The following is a 21,282-nucleotide window of genomic DNA, read 5'->3' as shown; positions in this document are numbered from 1 at the left end:
ACCACCTTTAATTAAAAAATTTTGAGACTACGGTATTAAAGGCGCATGACCTAAATATTAGAAAATCTAAGCGCAAAAGTAACAAGTATGCAAAAAAACTTCTGACCCAGAAGTCTCTGTTTGAGCCCCCACCACCAACAACAGAAAAAAACATGTATCTCCATTTCCATGTATTCTCTTTTTGTCTCCTCCTCCTCTTTGGCAATATATATCTATACTCCCCCAGCAAACATTTCCGGTTATTTCTTCACTCCCCCACTACCCCATGGGGGCTTTGACAGCTCTTACTTTTTAATTTTCAGCTTTTTTTGAGGTTTTGGATTTTGTTTATGTAATGGAGCTTGGCCGAAGCAGGGTTGGTCTGTACTCGAATCTGGATTCCGACCGGAATGTTTCCGATTTTTATTTTCAGCATTTTTCCGATTTTTCGACAACTTTTGCTGTTTTTAGGCGGTTTATAATGATTTTTCTCGATATTTGTGGGGAAAAAAGTTGAAAGTCGATAAAATTCATCAGAAAAAACGGAAAAATAGGCCGAAAATAAATACGAAAAATGCCTGCCCCTGTAAAGCATTACGGTATGTTTAAAGGCGCACGCAAAAAATTTTCTTGCGGGCTTCGAGCAGAACTAATTTTGATGCTTTTTTGCGTTACATAAATCGACTTTTGTCAATTTTTCACCAATTTTTCGCGATTTTGTGATGAAAAAGTGGGATTTCTGATCGAAAATCGTTGAAAGTCGAAAATCGTTGAAAGTTAGTTTTTGTTTGAAAATCGGAATTTTCGACATTCCGAAAAGGCCATTCCGAACATCGGAAAGTCCGAACATCGGAAAGGCCATTCCGAACATCGGAAAAAAACTTTTCTGTTGAATGGAAAAATAAAAATCATAAAAATCTGAAAAGTGAGGAGAATATTTTATTGGAGCTGGGGAATTTCAGTGAGGTGGTGCACAAAATGCTGTAAAAATGGCACAGGAAACAAAATAGTACTAAAATCTACAATAACCAGTTAGTCTAAAGTTAGCGCATTTTCTTTGCACATAATATTATACATCATAGGAAACAGGGGAAATCGGGCAAAATGAAAAAAAAACACACAAAACGAAAATTAACGAGCCGCCACCTTTCCTGGAGCTGGTGGAAGGGCGGTCTCAAGTTTGTCGAGGATCTGGTTGGCGCAAGCTGGGAGACGAGTTCCCGGACCGAAGACCAACGCGACTCCAGCATCGTACAGCTCCTTGTAGTCCTGTGGTGGGATGACGCCTCCGGCAACGACCAGGATGTCTCTGGAAGAAATTTTTCTAGGTCACAGTAGTCTTAGGCCACCTACGGTCTTCCAAGCTTGTTCAACTCTCCAATCAATTGTGGAATAAGGGTCAAGTGTCCAGCAGCCAAGCTGGATGCTCCAATAACATGGACATCAGCGTCGACGGCTTGTTGAGCAGCTTCCTGTGGTGTTTGGAACAGTGGTCCGACGTCTACATCAAAACCAAGATCAGCGAATCCGGTGGCAATGACCTTGGCTCCACGATCATGTCCATCTTGTCCCATCTTCGCAACCATGATACGTGGCTGACGTCCGTCACGATCGGCGAAGGATTTGACACGATCGAGAACCTGTGACATCTCCGAAGTCTCTCCGAATTCTGACTTATAAGCTCCTGACACCAGTCGGTTGACGGCTGCGTGGCGATTGAAGACTTTTTCCATAGCATCTGAAATCTCTCCGACGGTGCAACGAGCACGGGCGGCTTCGACAGCCAGCTGCATAAGGTTTCCGTCTCCACGAGCGCCCTGGAATAGAAGACGCGCTTTTAGGAGATTTTGGACATTTTGGATTCATTTTTTCAGATTTTGGGATTTTATGATTTTTTCAAGAACTTGGACTTTTAGTATTTTCAGAGTTTTGGGAATTTCTCTATTTTTCAAACTCTTGGATTTTCTGGAATTTTTTAATTTTTTAAAATTTTGAATTTTCAAAATTTCGGATTTTTAGTATTTTTAGAGTTTTTGGATATTTTGGATTTTTTTCGGAAATTTAACACTTTGGAAATTTTGAATTTTGTCTTTCAAATCTTGAGTTTTTGGAATTTTTGGATTTTCAAAAAGTTGAATTTTTAGAAATTTCAGAGAATTTGGAATTTTCGGAATTTTGGAAAATATTGAGTTTTTCAAATTTTTGAAGTTCTGGACTTTTTTTTTCGAAATCTTGTATTTTTGAAATTTCCATAATTTTGGAATTCTTAAATTTCATTGAATTTTGAGAAGATTTTTTTTTCGGATTTACACAAACTTGAATATTTAGAATTTTCGAGTTTTTGGACTTTTTTTGGATTGTTTTTTCAGAATTTTCGGATTTTGGAGTTTTTGAATTTTCAAAAACTAAGTTTTCCGTATTTTTACAGTTTTTGAGGTTTCAAAATTTTCGGAATTTTCTGGATTTTTTCGAAAACTTGAATTCTTTGAATTTTCATAATTTTTGGATTTGGAAGAATTTTTCCTCTTAAAAATTAATTGACAACATTTGGTACTACGGTATTAAAGGCGCCTAACGTAAATTAAGCCCTTAAGAGTACCGTACACCACTTTAAAACATTTAAAAATACCTCAGTAATCGCATCCAACGCCTTCTTAGCCTTCTCGGCGTCTCTCGTCTCTCTAATCTTATTCAACTTGGCACACTGCTCCTCTCGAACCTTCTTATTATCAATCTTCAACACCTCGACACGTTGCTCCTCAGCCAATCGATACTTGTTGACTCCAACAATAATATCCTTTCCAGCATCGATTCTAGCCTGCTTCTTAGCCGCGGCCTCCTCGATTTTCAGCTTCGTCATTCCTGAAGCCACCGCCTTGGCCATTCCACCCAACGCATCGATCTCCTTGATCACCGCCAACGCCTTCTCGTAGATCTCATCAGTCAACGACTCCATCATATAAGATCCGCCCCATGGATCAGCGACCTTGCAGATTCCAGACTCCTCCTGGATGATGATCTGGGTGTTACGAGCGATACGGGCCGAGAACTTGGTTGGGAGACCGAGAGCTTCATCGAAAGAATTGGTATGGAGGGATTGGGTGCCTCCGAAGACAGATGCCATCGCTTCAATGGTGGTACGGATGATGTTGTTGTAAGGATCCTGGAAATGGGGTACCGGTTATTGGGGGTGTGAAGCTCAAATTTCGAAAAATTGAAAAAAAATAATTTGGTCCTAAAAACCCCCAATTTTTTTCAAAATTATCAGTCCTCAAACAGAGCCAAAATAGCAATTTTTGATGAAAAATTTTGAAAATCCTTGAAAATTTCTCCAAGAATCGATTGTTTGAAATTCAAGATTGATGTCAAAAATTACTCAAAATAGCTTAAAAATCACCGTCAAAAAAGATTTTTAATGCTAAAACTCTAGATTTTGAGCTTTAAAACCCCAAAAATTCAAAAAAAATACGAAAAAAAACTTGGAAGATCGCCAAAAAACACAAAAATTTTGAATTTTGACATCTAATTTTGGTATAGCGAAACGTAAAGTGGATTTTCATCAGTTTTTAAAGCAAAAATCGATTGTTCAATAATTCGACTTTGACTTTTTGATTTCTGAGGAGTATGCCGGAATAGCTCAAAATTCACCGTCTAAGAGCTCAATTTTTGATGCCATAATTGAAATTTCTGGTCCCAAAAACCCCAAAATTCAGATTTTCCGGTTTTTAAGCTCAAAATTCACTATTAAAAGGTAATTTTTGGGCCTAAAAGTTGGGAAAAAGAATTCGGTTTGGTCCAACAATTTTAACTTTACTATAAAAATGCATGCTGATTTAGAACTTGTAGTTTGTAGTCTCTAGTCTAGAGGCTCTAGACCCACCTGCTCTGTCAATGACCATCCAGAAGTTTGTGAATGAGTTCTCAACATCATACTCTTATCACTCTTCGGCGAGAATCTCTCCTTAATCAAATTGGCCCACAAACGACGGGCGGCACGCATCTTGGCAATCTCCATATAGAAATTCATTGAAATTCCCCAGAAGAAACTAAGGCGAGGGGCGAATGCGTCGATAGTAAGCCCGGCGTTGATTCCAGTCTCACAGTACTGAATTCCATCGGCAATCGTGAACGCCATCTCGAGAACAGCGTCAGCTCCAGCCTCTTGCATATGATAGCCGGAAATCGAGATAGAATTGAATTTTGGCATTTCGCGGGAGGTGTACGCGAAAATGTCTCCGATGATTCGCATCGATGGCTCTGGTGGGTAGATGTAGGTGTTACGAACCATGAACTCTTTGAGAATATCATTCTGGATAGTTCCAGCCAACAGTTTTCGGCTAACTCCAGACTCCTCAGCGGCCACAACGTACATGGCGAGCACTGGAATCACAGCTCCGTTCATTGTCATAGAAACCGACATTTTTTCGAGATTAATCCCGTCGAACAGTTGACGCATGTCTTCCACAGAATCAACGGCGACACCAGCCATTCCGACGTCTCCGAACACACGCGGGTTGTCAGAATCGTATCTGGAGGAATAAAAAATGAATTTGAATGTTTAGAACAATCAATTACCCTCTGTGAGTAGCCAAATCAAAGGCAACCGACAATCCTTGCTGTCCCGCCTTGATATTCTCTTTATAAAACTTATTCGACTCTTCGACAGTTGAAAATCCTGCATACTGACGAATGGTCCAAGGTCGTTGAGTGTACATTGTTGGATATGGGCCCCGGGTGAATGGGAATTGTCCGGGAAGTTCAACATTTCGCTCGGCGTCACACTCACGATCGCTTCGGAGGTACAGTGGCTTGATTGGAATTCCTTCTGGAGTATTCCACATCAGAGTGTCGGCTTCACGACCTTTCATGGCTTTTTTCGCCATTGCCGCCCATTTTTGGTCGATTGGGTGGCGAGTGTATGAGGAGGAAGGGCGGGTCGAGCATCGGAGCAAATGGGGTTTGAGCAGTTGGAGATACATCTTGCGATGTTCTGAAAAAATGGTTTAGCGAGCTGGGAAATCATTTTCCGAGAACGACAAAGCAAGAGGAGAAGGTACCCTGCAAGAGTTTCAAAACAGAAAAATCACAAGACGATCACTGATTCGTTGAGATTTCTCTGTCGAAATCAACAAGTTCTACTGCACGTATTACCGAAAAAATCATTTGAAAATCGGTCAAAAAATCGAAAAAAAACGATATCGTGTCGAGACCCTAACTCATCGGAACATGTTCCTTTAATTATACAGTAGACTTTTTTTAAAGGAACATGCATTGAAGAAGAAGGGTCGCAACACGATTTAGCATTTTCTCGAAGATTTTGAAGCTTTTTTAGTTCTCTTTAGTGAGTTTTTTGCTCGGAATTCCTGGTTTTTTCACAGAAGATTAATAGAAAATTCGCAAAATACAAGAAAAATTTTTTACAAAACTAGAAAACTGTAAATTTCCGCTACTTTTCGGGAATTTCTCTTCTCTGCCGACTAGACTTTTCTTGACCAATGAACATAGTGAAAAACAACCCTGAAGATGAGAGAAAAAGACGTGCAGAATGCGAGAAAACTCGAAACTTTTAGAACATCAGAGCTAATTTAGATGAACAAATTTTTACAGGAAAGAGGATTTTTTTGCTTTTTTCTCAAATTTCCGACGATTTTCATAGTTTTATTCAGACTTTTCGCAAAAAAATTCACAAAAATGTGTCAAAAAACGATATCGTGTCGAAACCCTACGTCATATTGAAGTATGTTCCTTTAAACTACGGTGGACTTTGTTAAAGGAACATGCATGGAAGACGAAGGGTCTCAACACGATTTAGCCTTTTTGAATGTTAAAAATCCATTTTTTTGGCTCAAAATTCCAGATTTTTTGCTGAAAATTACTTTAGAAACTCGAAAAACATCACACACACTACACAAAAAAAGGTCGACGGCAGTTGCGAATTATCGCATGATTCTTATCGTGTAAACAACATCACCACGACGCCAAAGAAACACAGATGGGCGGTACAGTTTAGATCTACATTTATAAAATATAAATATTTTAAAAAAATCAAACAAAGCAATTTTTGAGTCGACAAATCTCTGACAATAAAATTTTAAAAATTGGTTAAGTTTGAAATTCGTCTCATTAAATATGAAAATTCAGAAGTTCAACATGAAAATGTGTGGTGATTGTGACAATTCTAAAACGCAGTGAGTGAATAGATGGACACACACAACAACTGCCACTAGGCGTCTGCGTGCAAAACTCAAATTCGCATTTTTCTCTAACCACTCTCTTCTAGTCACACACTCTCTCGTCAACTCTCTATCTTCTTATTCTTCTTCTTTTCGTTGTTGGTTTCACGTGAAGAAAGCAGAGGAAACTTGCTTATTCTTCAGAGGGCCTTTTTAGACGAAGGGCAATGTTCATAGAAGGAAAAAAAATAAAAAAAGCTTCATTAGGTGAAGTAAAATTTCAAAAAACAGATCAAAGCTATTTTCCACGTCTTCTGCCCGTCTTCTGCTTCTCCGGAACCGTTTTCTTCTCAGGAGCACTTGTACTCGATTGAGCCAAGTCGCTTTTGCTGTTTTTCGCCGTCGACTTCGATCGTCTACGAGTGACAGTCTTCAATTTGGCTGGAGTCGTGCCAGATGGGGTGAATGTAGGCGTCACGGCCGCCGGAGCCGCCTGTGGTGTTAGGGGATTGGCCGGAAGTGTACCGGCGGCGGTTGGCTGGGTCACCACCGAGTTGTTGTTGTCGAATTGGACTTTGAAGTTGGGGTCGAACGGTGGGCGTCTCTGGAAGTCAAATATTGGCTTCGGTCCTTGGAAAAAAGGGTCGGTCTTTTTTCTAGGTCACAAATTTTCAAATTTCTAAAGTTTCAGATTTTTTTGAATTTTTGAAAGATTTGGATTTTTCGGAATTCCAGAATTCTGGAATTTCAGAATTTTTTGGTAATTCGAAATCGTGGATTTTTCTAATTTGGATTTTCGGGTTTTTTTCTAGCTCAAAAAAATTCGGAAAACCCTGAAAATTTCTAAAAGTCCTGAAACTCCAAAAGGTGAAATTCAAAGAAGGAAAGCTCTAGAACTTCCTCAGAAAATTAAAAACAAATGTTTAAAAATTAGATAGAAATGTTCTAAAAAGTCGAAAAGTTGATGTAATTCTAAAAAATACCAAGTTCTGAAAATTCAAAATTTTAACTTCGCATTAGGTTAACAATCAAAGTATCATTTTTCGAGGTCAGCATCTAGCAGACTTCCGAAACTCACATCCACGTGATACTTCAACTCGTTCCGAACCATTTCCGGAAGTGTCGGCAGGATCTCCTTCTCGACGACATTCGCAATTTCAGCCAACTCAATCCTCTTTCTCGCCTTCTTTTCAGTCATCATTTTGAAGCGCGGCTCAAATTTTTCGGGCAAAAATTCCACATTTTGAGTGATCACCAACTCGGGCGGTTCTCCTCTATCTTTCGGTAGTGGTTTTGGTGCTTCCACCACAGGCTTCGGAGCAGGTGCACTCCCCTTCTTGGCACGTTTTCGAGTCTGAGTGGCTTGTTTCCCCTTGACATTGCTGTTCTTACTGGTATCCGGTGTCGTTGGAGTAGCTGATGGTGTTGGAGATGGAACAGCCGGTGGTTTAGAATCTAGAGATGGAACCACATTTGAGTAAATTGGGGCTCCATCGTGATAAATCTCCCAAAAGCAAATTGCCAGCGCCCATGTATCAGATTTTGCAGAGAAGATTTTGGTCTTTTGGACTTCTGGAGCAAGCCGTTTGAGTGGGATCTTGGTGGCTACATCCAGTGTAAACTGTAGTCCATGTTTGGCCAATCCAAAATCAATCAGTTTAACAGTTCGGCAATCGTGAGAAATCATTACATTCCGCGCGGCAATGTCCCTATGGATATAGTTGTGCATGTGCATCCAGAGCACTGCATAGAGCACTGCCATACAAATTGGGAAACGATAAACATTGTTGACTTTTTTCTTGCGAAGTGCATCTAGAAGACTGCTCCCCTCCAAGAATTCAATGACCAGGTAGAGAGGGAGCTTCTCAACGACGACGCCTTCAAAGCGGATGATGTTGGGGTGCATGAGAGCACGCATTGCACGTGCTTCTGTGAACATTTCCGAGATCTGAAATTCAAAAAAATCAAATTGTTTAGTTCCCAAAGAGTAAATGAGAACTCACAATCTCGGCATGATTCTCAGCTGTAGCGCGCTTGAGTGCCACATCAATCGGCGGAACTCCATGTCTCAATAGTTTTCCTCTAATAACTTTTCCAAATTCTCCACTTCCCAACACGACTTCTGGCACTGGAAACTCAATGTCCGATAAAAGAAGTTGCCACGGTCGACGGGCCACTGGTCTCAAAGCCATTCCACCTTGAGGGAAGGCTTTACGGGATGAGGTGTACGCATTGCAAAGTTCCTCAACTGACTGATAAGTTTCTGGGGTTCCTAGCAACGAGTAGACACCATTTTCCAATATGATACCGTAGGATTTTAGACGAGTTGTGCATTCGAGCTGGAATTGAGATTTTTGAATGTTTTATTAGTTTATAGTTTTCTGCTATCTTTGATAGAAACCGAGATAATTGAGTTCAAAGTTAAAGTATAAGGATAGCGAGAAAACCTAGTTCCTAGAAAAGGTACTTTACTTTGACAGTAATTATCTCGATTCGTAGGAGAGGTATCGAAAACCTGTCAATTGATAAAATGTTAGTGATAGTATGATTAACATTTATCAATTGTCAAAATTTTTTCTTTTACAAAAATCGAGATAATTGAGGTCAAAGTGCAGGGATACGGATAGCGAGCGGAGGGTCAGAGGAGGAGGAGTTTTGTAGCGACATTACTCCTCCAAACAGCTTTGCATCAAAGAATCGTCAACAAAAAATAAAGAACAAGACTTAATAAACATTTTTGTACTTTGCAAAAGCTTGATTAAAAATTTGGTTTCGAGATAGAAGGATTTACACAATTGAAAACCCAGAAATTGAAAGAAAAAGTGTCTCCAACTTTGATCAAACTTATTTCGCTTTCTGGGAAAGATATAAAATAGCCAATCATTAACAAAATGTTAATCACATTATCACCAACGTTTTATTGGTTGACAACTTTTTGATATCTCCTACAGTAACCAAGATAATTGAGGTCAAAAACTCACTCTCAACGAATAATCCTTTGGTAGCATTTTGGAATTTTCTGATGCTTGATCCGGCGTGACGGCTGTTGTCAGAATACATGCGAAAGTTCTTGTGCCACCGGATTTGACCATTTCGTTTGTGGGATTTCGGATTAGAAAGTCTCCAAGGTCCGGAAGCATTTCTCGACACTCTCGTCTGCAAAATGGAAAACATAATGACCAGAAACTACACACTACAAAATACAAAGACTACAAAGACTACAAAGACTACAAACGTACGTATCAATAGTTCCATGGAAATATGGTAAACTAGTCAACGTAGTCATTTCCATTTTTTACTCTCTTGCGAACTGAACTGTTCCGATTTTCAAAGAGATTGCTTGCTCATAAAACTGACTGATTTTCTAAGATATTTATAGCATTAGATCTGATAAAAGATAAGGAACTTTTATGTGCCACGTATTAGGGATTTTTAGGTTTTGAGGATAAAAGGTCACGTGGAAAATTAAGGAGACGTGAGGGGAATTTGAATTTTTGGAACTGAAATGACCCAGTTTTGGAATTATAGCTGCACATAAGAATTACAACTTCCGTCAGCCTAAAAACAAAACTCTCAATTTTTAAGAAATTTTTTTCGAAATTTCAGATTTTTTGAATTTCAGGTTTTTGGAATAGGCAGTTTTAGGATCTTTCAATTCCAGATTTTTGAAGAAAGAATTTCAAAATTTCAGATTTTTCAGGTTTTTACAGCTCCTCTAAACTTCTTGCGATCTAAAAAATACGAAAAATTGAATTTTTAGGATTTTTATGTTAAAAAACAAAACAAGAAAAGATCCATAAAAGCACCAAATGAGAGAATAGTACAAGTTGGTCAAAAAGGCAAAGAAATGAGAAGGTAGACGAAATAATAAAGCATATAAGAGGAGGGCTAATTATACAAAAAAAGAGAAGGAATCCGTAATTTTTGAAAAATTGGGGTTGGTCATAAAAAATTGAAAAATACAAAAAAAAAGAGATTTTGAGAATGAAAAGTATTGTTATTTTACTCGTTTCGAGCAGGCAGATGTGGTGATGAGCATAATTTTTCTAATTAGTTAATTGGTCAATTAGCTTTTCCAGCATAAACTGGATTCTTGAATGTTGTCGTGGCTTGTTTGTAGATTGGATTCTCGTTCTGAAAGTTATAATTCTATTTCTAAATATACTTCCGTTATATATTACCGTATCCCATTTAGCCATAAGCCTTTCGTTATTGAACTTGGCGTACTCTGCTCTGTCGTGGAGTACTGTAAGAAGTTTCCAGAGCAGAAGGAGCAAAATTCCGAGGATAACGATTCCAGCAATGACTCCCAACACGATGGCGAGGACTGGGACTGGTGGTGGACAATCCTTGTGTCTTCTGACCCAGACCGTCGCGTTGTCAGTGGCTTCATCGTAGTAGTAGAGGTAGTAGAATGTGCAATCGTCGGCTGGATCCACGAATTGGCAAGGTGTCGTTTCGTTGAGTGCTGGAAATGAGAAATGTTTGAAATTTAATTTATAGAAGCTTGAAACCCAATATAATTTTTAACTATCGCTCAAAATTAACTTTGAGAGCCCCTCGAGGAGTTGAACTTGTGGGCTCACCGTTGGAGGTGCCGCGCCGCTACCAGCTGAGTTACGGTGGCACAAGTTATACACCGTAAAAAGGCATACTGTAACTCTAAATAACTTTAAAAAATCTCCCCACTCCCCTACTTTGATTACGTCATAAAATATCAACTTAAATGGTTTGGAAATTTCCATTACATCTCCAATAAGAGGGTTTCCAACTTTGAACCTAGTTATCCCGATTTTCGTAAGAGATATCAAAAAGTTTCTAACTAAGAAAATATTTGTGATATTATGATAAACATTTTATCAGTTGACAGCTTTTTGACAAGATAAACTGACTCAAAGTTGGAGACACTGTTTTTTCGAACGAAAATTTCCATTTTCAACCGAAATTTTTAAATCCTAACATCTCGCGAACAAATTTTTCTATCAAAATTTTGTCAACTAACAAAATGTGCACAATCTTATGTGCTTCATTTTTCTATTTGACAACTTTTTGATAAATTGATGTTTGGAGAAGTTATTTTCTGTCGAAGCGGCACGTCGGTACTGCTGGCGTCACCGTAGCTCAGCGGCACGGTACTTCATAAGAACGAATTTTTGAGAAAATCGTTTATTTTTTCATGTCTCCCACCTTTAGAAATATTTCTGACAGTGTTTCTTTCTATTTTTTAAAGGCTCAGCTCCAGAAACAACTCACTTGGCAGCTCATCCACTGGAATCGCCTTGAATTCGCACTTATCACATTCAGTCTCATTATGTGGTCCAGTTTGCCATTGTTGACACATCACACAATTCTTATACTCCACACACTTTGTTGGACAAGTTGGGCAAATTTCACACTTGGCTCCAGAATACCGATTTCCATCTGGCGAATCGAAACATCTACATCTTCCACAGATGCATTCTCCTTTTCCATTACAAATCTTTCCGTTTGCCGAGAGACAGGAATCAGTAGAGATTGGGCATTCGCATGCTCTTCCAGTCCATCCCGGTGCGCAAATGCACTTTCCACAGTTGCACTCTCCATGCTCAGCGCAGATTTTACGGTCGTGTCTTGGGCAATTGAAGTTGTCGCATTCACAGAACTCTCCAGAGATTTGCTCTTCTGGATTGGCACGTGGATTGCACTCGCATCTTCCACAGTTGCAGACTCCTCGTCCCTCACAGATGGCTGACTCGTTGGTTCTGAAAATTTTTGATAAGCAAATTCTCCAGATTACGGAATTTACCTTTTACACTTCTCGTTCAATGCTGCTGTCGACATTCCAGGTCTGTTACATTCACAATATTTTCCAACATTTCCTCCCTTGCATCGACAAACTCCACAAACCATATCTCCACCATGACACTCTGCGGCGTTGGTCACAATTCTGTCTTGACGTTCGCAATCACAATCACAGAGAACCTTGACGTTCACAATAAGTGTCTCATCTAATCCGGATGGTCCGATGCGGAGAACGAAATCTCTTTTATCGATACAGTGGGTGTTTTCAAGGGTTACTTCGAATTGAACCTCATCTCCGACACGGATTCCCTCACAGACGTTGGTGTCCTTGAGTGTTGTTCCGCTGGAAAAATTATATGATTGAGTTTGTCAGTATGTAAGCTTTAAAAATGCAATATTGTGGTTCTCAACAAGAATACTCGAAAACACTTTAAACCCTAAAAACTGACAGAAAAGGGCTCCCTAATTTTAAACCAATTTTTCTCGTCTTCTGTGAAAGCTAGCAAAAAGTGATCAACTAACAAGTTGTTCACCATAATATGGCAAATATTTTGTTAGTTGATTATTTTTTTGAGACATTTTACAGAAACTTAGATATTTAAGCTCAAAGTTGCTGGTCTATAAGGGGGCCTCGACGTAACCCTAAGAGACAAGTCAGGTTCAACCCAAAATATTTCGGAGCCTGTTAAGGGAATCAAAAAATGAGTAATTAACAAAATATTTTTGATATTATGGTAAACATTTCGTTAGTTAGCAATTTTTTGATATCTCTTACAGAAACCAAGATAATTAAGCTCAAAGCTGACGACCCGAGAGCATAAGGGGGCATCGTGCCCCCTCCCCGCGCATGTACCTAATCATCAAGTTTAACCTTAATTATCTCGGTTCCTATGAAAGATATGAAAAAGCAGTCCACTGATGAAATGTTTATCATAATATAAAACATTTTTTGTCCATTAAACATTTTTTGATATCTCTTACAGGAGAAACCTTTCCACGTACTTTGACTAAATTTATCTCGGCGGATATCAGAGCTATCAAAAAAGAGCAATTGACAAAATATTCCTTATATTATTTTGAAAATTTTGTTAGTTGACAGATTTTTGATATCTTTTATAGGAACCGAGATAATTTGACTCAAAGTTAGGATTATTTTTTCCTGGTTTTATGGCAATTCCTACTTTAATCTTGCACTTTAAAGGTGGGGGGACAGGAGATTTTTCGTAGTTTTTTTGTAGCTAGAGTATGCATTCTACCGTCACGGTGTACAACGCTTAATGTCACTCTGCGTACAGCTGTCGTCCTCGCCTTTATGTATGCAATCGGGCGTTCGCTTTCTCTTTGCCCGCGTAGCTCAGTCGGTAGCGGCGCCGCACCCTCAATCATCGCCCTCACAAGTTCAACTCCTCGAGGGGCATTTTTGAACGGAATTTCGAGAACATTATTTTTTTCATGTCCCCCCACCTTTAAACTATAGGAAATTGTTAGAGGTTATTTTTCAGCTACCTCTCCTTTTTCCAAAATTTCAAATAAGAACTTACTCCAAGCACATTGATCTATAGGTCAGCTTCAATCCCTCTGACGCATTGGCATTATCGACCATAATAATCTTCTCACTGATCTTCAAATACTCCTTCTCAATCAAGTCCACAATATTTCTAGAATCATTCGCCAAAACTCCAACCGACGAGGAAACGTCTGGAAGAGCATTCGAAAGTTGGGTATAGAGATCTTGATTGTTTTTGGTGACAGCGAAGATGACATTGGCTTTGCGATCCTTGATCATCTGATGGAGAAGAGCGATGGAGGGGTAGTCCTGGTTGAGGGTTTCCGTGTAGTATCCTTCACGATCCAAATGGCATGATCCATCGTTTGGCTCGACGACTCCAGCCAGGCGACCGTCTCCGGCGAAATGGAATCCGGCGTCGGTGGAGAAGACGATCATTTTACGAGCGCGTTCACGCCATCCAATGGTTTTCTAAAAAATGAATATGTTTTAAGTTTTATTCAGGTTCTTCTACAGCTGAAAGTTTAAAAATGACCTTACCTCCTAGAAAAACTAATAGTAAGTAAGACAAATGAATACCCTAAATCTGTACTATAAGGGCCTTTTAGCTTTGAGTCAATTTTTCTCGCTTCCTATGATAGATATAAAAAAGTAGTCAACTAACAAAATGTTGATCATAACAAAATAAATATTTTATTAGTTGACAAAGTTAACGGGAGCCTTCTATGCTCTGACTTCTCTGCATCTCTCTTGGAGTGCGGCGGAGTCCGTTATATAAAAACACTCCGTTCGTTTAAGCCTAATTATCTCAATTTTTGGGAATGCTATCATAAAACGTTCATTTAACAAAATGCTCTCCATAACATCAAAAACATTTTGTTAGTTGACAACTTTTTGATACCTCTCACAGAAATTTTTACCGGTTTTATGAGCTCAGGTTTTATGCTAAGTTTTTATCCGGTTTTATGAGATCTTCAAGCCCAAAATTTCACATTTTCAAAGCCAAGTATTTCGAAAACTCACATTACACGCCAAAGCCTGCACAACTGCATCGAAACCTCCTTCTGGAGCATCCAAGTTTCCAGAAATTTCAGCTTTCTCAACCTCAGCCTTAAACTTGGCGGTGTTGGTAGTCAACGACATTTGATGTTTGAATCCGTATGGCTCAGCACATGGAGTTGGGCATGGGGACAACTGTTTCTCGATTCTTGGGTCAATGAATGGCATAAGCTTCTTATCAATGAAAGATCCAAAGCCAAGACGGAAGTTTTTGGTGACAGTTCTCATTCTTTCTGCCAAAAGATCTCCCAACTCAGAGAGCTTTTGCTTATCATCCTTCATAGAATAAGACAAGTCCATAAGATAGTAGAGATCCACTGGATAGTCAACAGCTTGGCGATAGGTGACATTGAAGCGAACTCGGGATTCTGAAGAAAAAAATGTCTGGACTTGTATCAGCAATCTTTCAAAAAGATTATTTCACTCACTTGGTCGAATCTCCACATACATTTGCTGTGGCTTGATTTGAACCGCTTCCTCTTCAGATTCAACTTCTCCTTGATCGGAAAGCTTACTGTCTTCTGTGACGTCCAATTTGGTAGTTGGATCCTCGATGTAGCTGTCTGGGCAACCATGTTCCATTAGCTTAGCACGGCTGTCACATCTGGCATATGGCTTCTTTTCATCGAACATCTGAAAAATAATCAATAAATCTTGAATTTGATTTATGTCACTATATAATAATATCTGGTGCTTCAAACCGTTTTTCAGCAGCCGCCGCTCAGCCCCGCCCGTACCCCCACTTTCAGTTCAATTATCTCGGTTTCTTTAAGAGTTATTTAAAATATGTCAACTGATAAAATGATTGTCATAACATAATCAACATTTTCTCAATTGACAGAATTTCAAAATCTCTTCTAGAAACCCAGATAATTCAAATTCCTTAAGACTCACCGGCGCTCCACACCACGCACACGACTCGTGGAACTGGATACAAGCCGAACATGTGTAGTTATCTCTGGACAGGCTGTAGCATGGGAAGTCGGATTTTTCGACAACTTTTCCTGTCACTTCTCCGGTTTTCCAGTCATTTGCCGTTAGTGCCAGAGGGATTAGGAGAGCTGCTAAAAGCAGCAGAGGTCTTGATGGTGGCATACTTTTGAAATATGCCCCAGATGGAATAGGTTGTTTATGCCCTGAAAACTTTTAAAATTAGAAAAAAATTGATAAGAAAAACGAGTTATCAAAGAATTATAAAATTCAAAAGTTACAAAAATTTTAAGAATCAAAACTTCTGAAGTTTCAGGAAAAATATAGAAACAAGGAGATCCTAAACTTGACCTAATTTATCTAGCTTCCTGTGAGTGCTATCAAAAAGTGGTCAACTAAAAAAAATTAAATTGAAGTCAATTTTTTTCAGAATTCTTCAAATAGTTTATACATAAATCGAGGTGAAGAAATAGTGCCGGACAAAAAATACATAGTGTTTCGACTTTTTCAGTGTAAACTGTCAACTTAGGTATCCTAAAAAAGTAGCTAAAAATTTTCCAATTTGGCTGAAAATTTCAGATTATGTTCAACAAAATTAGAGCTTCATTTTTGTATTTGGCAACTTTTTTGTCAAGTTTCATTCTGATGAGATATGCCGTTTGAAACCGAAAAAGTGCCTAAATCTGCGTTGTGGCACTTTAAAACCGCTTTTCTCGTTCGGCTGAATTTGTATCAAAAAGTTGTCAACTGCAAAATTGAAGCTCTATCTTAGTTTAGCATACTCTAAAATTTTCAGACAAATAGAAATAGTCTGAACTACTTTTCCAAAGGCTCTAAAGTTGACTATTTTCCACTGGAAAAAGTCAAAATTCGTAAAATATGTATTGGCGGCTACTGTAGAAATTTTCAAAGACTGAAAACCGGAAAACTCGAATCTGGGATTTATAAAATACAAGATTTCAAGGATCACAAGGTTCAGAACTTTTTTTCCTACACATCAAAACTAGGCCATACAAATGTCTATGTAGGTGTCTATTTCTCTAATAACTGTTCTTGTTCTTCTGTTTATTTAGGAGGTGAGGTGTCAATGAACACACCGTGAGAAAGAAAAAAACATTCGCTCAAAATTGATCTAAAAGTGTAAAAAAGAAAGAAGAAGAAGAGTTAGTCATACATGTTAGAAAAGGCTGGAAAGAAGTGGCTAAATTTGAAATTCATAGGTTATAAATTATGAAGAAAACTAGAAAGCTGACAGAATTAGTGTTTTCTGGGACAAAGTTTTTATTCTAGACAAAGGTTAGGTTCTGGAAAATCCGTACAAATTTCGTAGCTATTTTCCAGCAGAATTAAAATTTTGTTCGACAAATTGCAGAACAACTAGTTTCAAAGCGCATATAGATAGAGAACGTCACTATATGCAAATAAAAAAAAATCGATAAAAGGAACAACTCGGGGATCCTCCTCTAACCGTGGTACCCAGCAGTCAAGAACGTGGGCGGATCTGCCAAGTGCTCTCTCCCGACGGGATCAACTGGCTGCCTCTGCTGGCACATCTCTCTCTCTCTCTCTCTCTCTCTCTCTCTCTCTTTCTCTCTCTCTCTCTCTTTCTCTCTCTCTCTCAAGGAACGAGATAGATAGTGTAGGCGATCGTTGGGACAGAGTGCTGCTCTTGCTGGGACCAGTGTAAAAAGGAAGAGAGAAAGAAGGTTACACCTGCCAGTGTCTTGAAAGAAACAGAAAGAGTAAAAAGAGTGAGAAGATGCTCTGGAGACATCAGAGACCGATGAGAAGGGAATTGCGAAATGGAAGGATTCAGAAGAAGGATCATAGTCGTTCAAAATTACGAAATCAAGATGATAACTTTAAGCTCCTTTATCTTGGTCATAGTAGGAGATATCATAAAGTGGTCAATTAACAAAATGTTGGTGATATTATGATAAGCATTTTATCGGTTTACAAATGTTTGATATCTCTTATAGCAACCAAGACAATTAAGTTCAAAGTTAAGAGACCACTTTGTGGCACATAATATATTTGTAGGAACTTTGAGCTCAATTATCTCGTTTCCTGTAAAAGATATCAAAATTTAGTCAACTGATAAAATTTTAGTCATATTACATTTTATCAGTTGACAAAGTTTTGCTATATTATACAGGAACCGAGATAATTGAGCTCAAAATTGAGATACCGCAGGGCAGAAAAAATTAGGCGCCGGATGCGGCTGAAAAAAAATCAACGTACAAGGAATTATTCTAAAAGAGTTAAATATGAAAATCTAAAAAGTTAATGAAATCTAATTGAATTTTGAGAAAAAAAATGGAAAAAAAATCAGCTAACTAGATAATTTCCAAGATTTTTGGTTTCATTAGAAAATTTCAAATTAATAATTTTTGGAATTTTCAAAAAAATCGAAATTCGATTCACACGGAAAACTTTGGAAAATAGCAATTTTCAATTTCAAAACTATCTAAAAATAAAAGTAAAAAGCAAAGTGAGTCATGATTCCGGTCACCGCCTCCGAAATTCCGCAATCCATCAAATCGATAACAATCTTTTTTAATTAAACCTTGAAATTTCGAAAAATCTTCTTCTAAAAACTTAGAATCGAAAAATAAGGAGGAATTGGGAAAACGGGACATCTGGTGCATACATATACTAGTACCCTCTCTCTGCTGCACAACTGCCCTTGTGTGTGTTTAATGGCAGAAAAGACAGAGGAAATAGTGTGGAATCAGTGGAGGCGCAGACAACAGGGTCACTGTTGGGTACTTTTGTTAGGGGGGAAGCGAGCGACGCGAACGGACAGAAAGTGAGAGAGAGAGAGAGAGAGAGAGAGAGAGAGAGAGAGAGAGAGAGAGAGAGAGAGAGAGAGAGATTGAGATTAAGAAGAGGATAGTTTGGGAGGCTATTGAGATTGATGAGAGTGACCGCTTCATTTTTCTAGGTTACGTAATCTTGGAAAATTGCCGTATCCGCTCTAATAGCAACCCACCCTATACGTGCTTTTTCAGCTCAATTATCTCGGTTCCTATAAAAAATATCAAAAAAATCTGTCGACTGATAAAATATTGGTGATATAATGATAAATATTTCATCAGTTGACAGATTTTTGATATCTTTCATGGGAACTGAGATAATTGAGCTCAAAATGCTCATATAGGTAGGACGTCATTTAGAGCTAATACAGCGATTTAAAGGGCGACTTTTTCACAAAAGATTTTTCCAAAGCGAAACCTCAAATTTTCGCATCGAAAATAGAACATTTCCGGAAACTTCTAGAAGGGTCTCAAAAATTTCCTTTTGAAATCCCACCAAAACTGGAATTTCTCAGTTTTTCATTTTCGGTACTTTCATGAAATTCGAAATTATCTCAAAAACTGGAAAAGCTAGAAAAAAAAGTTAGCGACTAGAAAAATGTGTGAAATTCAATTTTACACATTTTCGTAATTCACAACTTTTGTCTAGCTCTTACAGTTTTAGAGCTATGCGACTTTAAAGTTCCCAGAGAAGCTAAAGCACTCTAGCTTCTCTGCGTCTCTCTGAATTTGAAATGGATTACTGTAGCTAAATAAAATAGTATTTTGAAGATTGAAGAAAGAAACTTCGAACTAAAAAACTCAACTAAAAGTATTCAAAGGGGATGTCGGCGGCCAGTTATGAAAGAGAGATATTTCGAAAATTCCCCAGAGACTTATCATCACTCAACCATACACATTTTTGATGGGAAAAGAGAGAAGGGCGGTGGGAAAATAAAGGAACATTTTCTAGAAGGAATTCTAGAATAAATAGAAAAAAAGGACCTAATTTAATCATTATCAACTCAAAGAACTTCAAATAAATCGATTCCTTTTACAAAAAAACGCAATCATCCTCCGAAATCACTTGCGTTTTATTGCCTAATCTATCATAACTTTCACCTCTTTTATCGGGCGAATTTCTGGTTTTTATGGGATCTAAGACAACTTTAGGGGTTTGTATGTAATTGTGTGTTTTATTTCAACTACTTTCGGATGGAAAAACCCTTATTAATTGAGTTTCTCTTAGAAAATATTCCAACAACCTCAAAACGAACTAATCCCAGAAAACCCCATCTCCATGCGGCACCCTTGCCAAAACCGCGCGCGCCGCTTGCAAAAAGGGGCGTTCCCTCGAGAAAACCGTTTATTTTTGCAGTTCTCGTCATCTTTTCGGCTCTTTTTCTCGCGAATTGTTCGATTTTCACACTCAAAAAAAATATTATTTCAGCTAGAACACTCAATTTCGGGTCTTTTCAACCTCTTTAATCATGAAAATCACAAGGATTTTCGGCTTTTTAGCCATTATTTTATTCTGCTCTAGCGGGTTCAGCGCCGGCGCTGCTTCGGACGACAACGAGTTTGCCGAGTTTGAGGAAGATGAGTTTGCAGATAGCGTCGTGGTGACGAACGCGCCAGATGCAAAGCAAGAAGATCGGAAATCCGTGCCGCCCATTGTTCAGGTAGGATTCTAGAATTTTCGTCTTATTTTGACGATTTTTTATTTCAGAAAGACGATTTTGAAGACGATGATTTTGGTGTTGTCGATGAGGATGAATCTGATGACTCTGAAAAAATCAAAGAAGTAGATCCAGATGAGCCAACGCCAGTGCAATCCTTGAAATTCACCGATGTCCCCGCCCATTTCCGTTCAAACTGGGCATCGTACCAAGTCGAGGGAATCGTTGTGCTCATTATTTTCATTTATCTCATCAATTATATTATCGGAAAGACTACAAATTCCTCCATTGCTCACACAGTTTTCGAGATGTGTCGCCCGACTCTTGAGGAGCAATTCGCAGTCGTTGGAGATGACGGAGTGACCGATTTGGATAAGCTCGAGCCAACTTTGAAGAGAGACACCGACTCGTCGTTTTCCGCTTGGTGCTCAGGGCGTGTCAATGTTCATTCCCTCTTCTTGCAGGTAATTTCTTAATTTTTCAAGCCATTCCTTCCCATATAACATCCAAATCATTCCAGATGAAAACCATCAAGCGCCAAGACCTGGTCTCCCGAGTCTTAGACATCTATGACCCTTCATCCGACAAGATGACCATCAAAGTCAGTCTCGAAGGTGGAAACGACGTGGATCCGCTGATTTTCGCCGTTGGAGAGAAGAAAATCGCGACGAAGAACTTCCGAGAAATGTTCGATTTGAATAGCTACGTTTCCGAGAAGAAGCAAGTCGCTCAGCAGCTCAATCTACCAGCCACGTGGCAACTCTACGCGGATCAGAATGAGGTGGTCTACTCGATTCTCGAGCCAGGAGTTGTTTCATTGTTGAGGAAACACGAGGAGGCAATCGAATTCATTCACATCTCCGATCAATACACAGGACCAAAGCCAGCCGAGGGAGAGAGCTATACACGACTTCCAGAGCCACAACGATACATGTTCATGTCGTTGAATCTTGCGAAGCTGGGTCAGGATGAGGAGTCTGCCGCTGAGATTCTGAACTTGGTATTCTATTTGATCGATCGGGTGAAGAAGATGAAGTTGAGTAAGGATGCCAAGCAGAAGGCTGAACGGAAGAGAAAGGAGTTCGAGGAGGCTTTCTTGAAGCAGACGCACGCCTTCCGTCAAGAAGCAGCACAGGCTAGAAAAGAGGAGAAGACACGCGAGAGGAAGCAGAAGCTGATGGACGAGCACGATCCGGAGAGACAACGACGACTGGAAGCCAAGGAGCTGAAGAAGGAGGCAAAGGCGAAGCAGCCGAAGATGAAGCAGATGAAAGTGAAATAATTTATTGATTTATGTTCTTTTTTTGTTTAATTTAAAGCACCTCTATATATTTATTTATTATCATTCCCTTCGTACCAAATTTTTTGCCACAAGCTCA

At 38.9% G+C, this 21,282-nt stretch overlaps 4 protein-coding genes across 4 annotated transcripts; 1 reads left to right on the top strand and 3 right to left on the bottom strand.

Moving 5' to 3' along the window:
* Positions 1 to 1,110: 1,110 nt before the first annotated feature.
* Cbr-mmcm-1 lies at positions 1,111 to 4,958 on the bottom strand (the record flags this gene model as incomplete). The annotated part of the gene is made up of 5 exons (XM_045244418.1): positions 1,111 to 1,303; positions 1,333 to 1,796; positions 2,597 to 3,142; positions 3,860 to 4,508; positions 4,555 to 4,958. 5 exons carry the CDS (start codon positions 4,956 to 4,958, stop codon positions 1,111 to 1,113), a joined length of 2,256 nt encoding a protein of 751 aa, XP_045092442.1.
* Positions 4,959 to 6,450: 1,492 nt separating this feature from the next.
* On the bottom strand, positions 6,451 to 9,444 carry CBG03602 (the record flags this gene model as incomplete). Its single annotated transcript, XM_002647030.2, has 5 exons — positions 6,451 to 6,756; positions 7,231 to 8,100; positions 8,156 to 8,491; positions 9,134 to 9,308; positions 9,392 to 9,444. 5 exons carry the CDS (start codon positions 9,442 to 9,444, stop codon positions 6,451 to 6,453), a joined length of 1,740 nt encoding a protein of 579 aa, XP_002647076.2.
* A 770-nt stretch (positions 9,445 to 10,214) lies between these two features.
* On the bottom strand, positions 10,215 to 15,594 carry Cbr-pat-3 (the record flags this gene model as incomplete). Its single annotated transcript, XM_045244416.1, has 8 exons — positions 10,215 to 10,286; positions 10,334 to 10,620; positions 11,406 to 11,917; positions 11,938 to 12,276; positions 13,475 to 13,911; positions 14,464 to 14,867; positions 14,928 to 15,132; positions 15,394 to 15,594. 8 exons carry the CDS (start codon positions 15,592 to 15,594, stop codon positions 10,215 to 10,217), a joined length of 2,457 nt encoding a protein of 818 aa, XP_045092441.1.
* Positions 15,595 to 19,714: 4,120 nt separating this feature from the next.
* Cbr-ccdc-47 lies at positions 19,715 to 21,185 on the top strand (the record flags this gene model as incomplete). Its single annotated transcript, XM_002647028.1, has 3 exons — positions 19,715 to 19,906; positions 19,954 to 20,367; positions 20,424 to 21,185. The coding sequence occupies 3 exons, from the start codon at positions 19,715 to 19,717 to the stop codon at positions 21,183 to 21,185; spliced, it is 1,368 nt and encodes a 455-aa protein (XP_002647074.1).
* Positions 21,186 to 21,282: the final 97 nt, after the last annotated feature.

Source organism: Caenorhabditis briggsae (genome assembly GCF_000004555.2).
Source record: "Caenorhabditis briggsae complete genome, chrIII, whole genome shotgun sequence".
Classification (NCBI taxonomy): domain Eukaryota; kingdom Metazoa; phylum Nematoda; class Chromadorea; order Rhabditida; family Rhabditidae; genus Caenorhabditis; species Caenorhabditis briggsae.
Note: the sequence above shows the minus strand (reverse complement) of the source record. Positions and strands in the feature narration are given on the sequence as shown.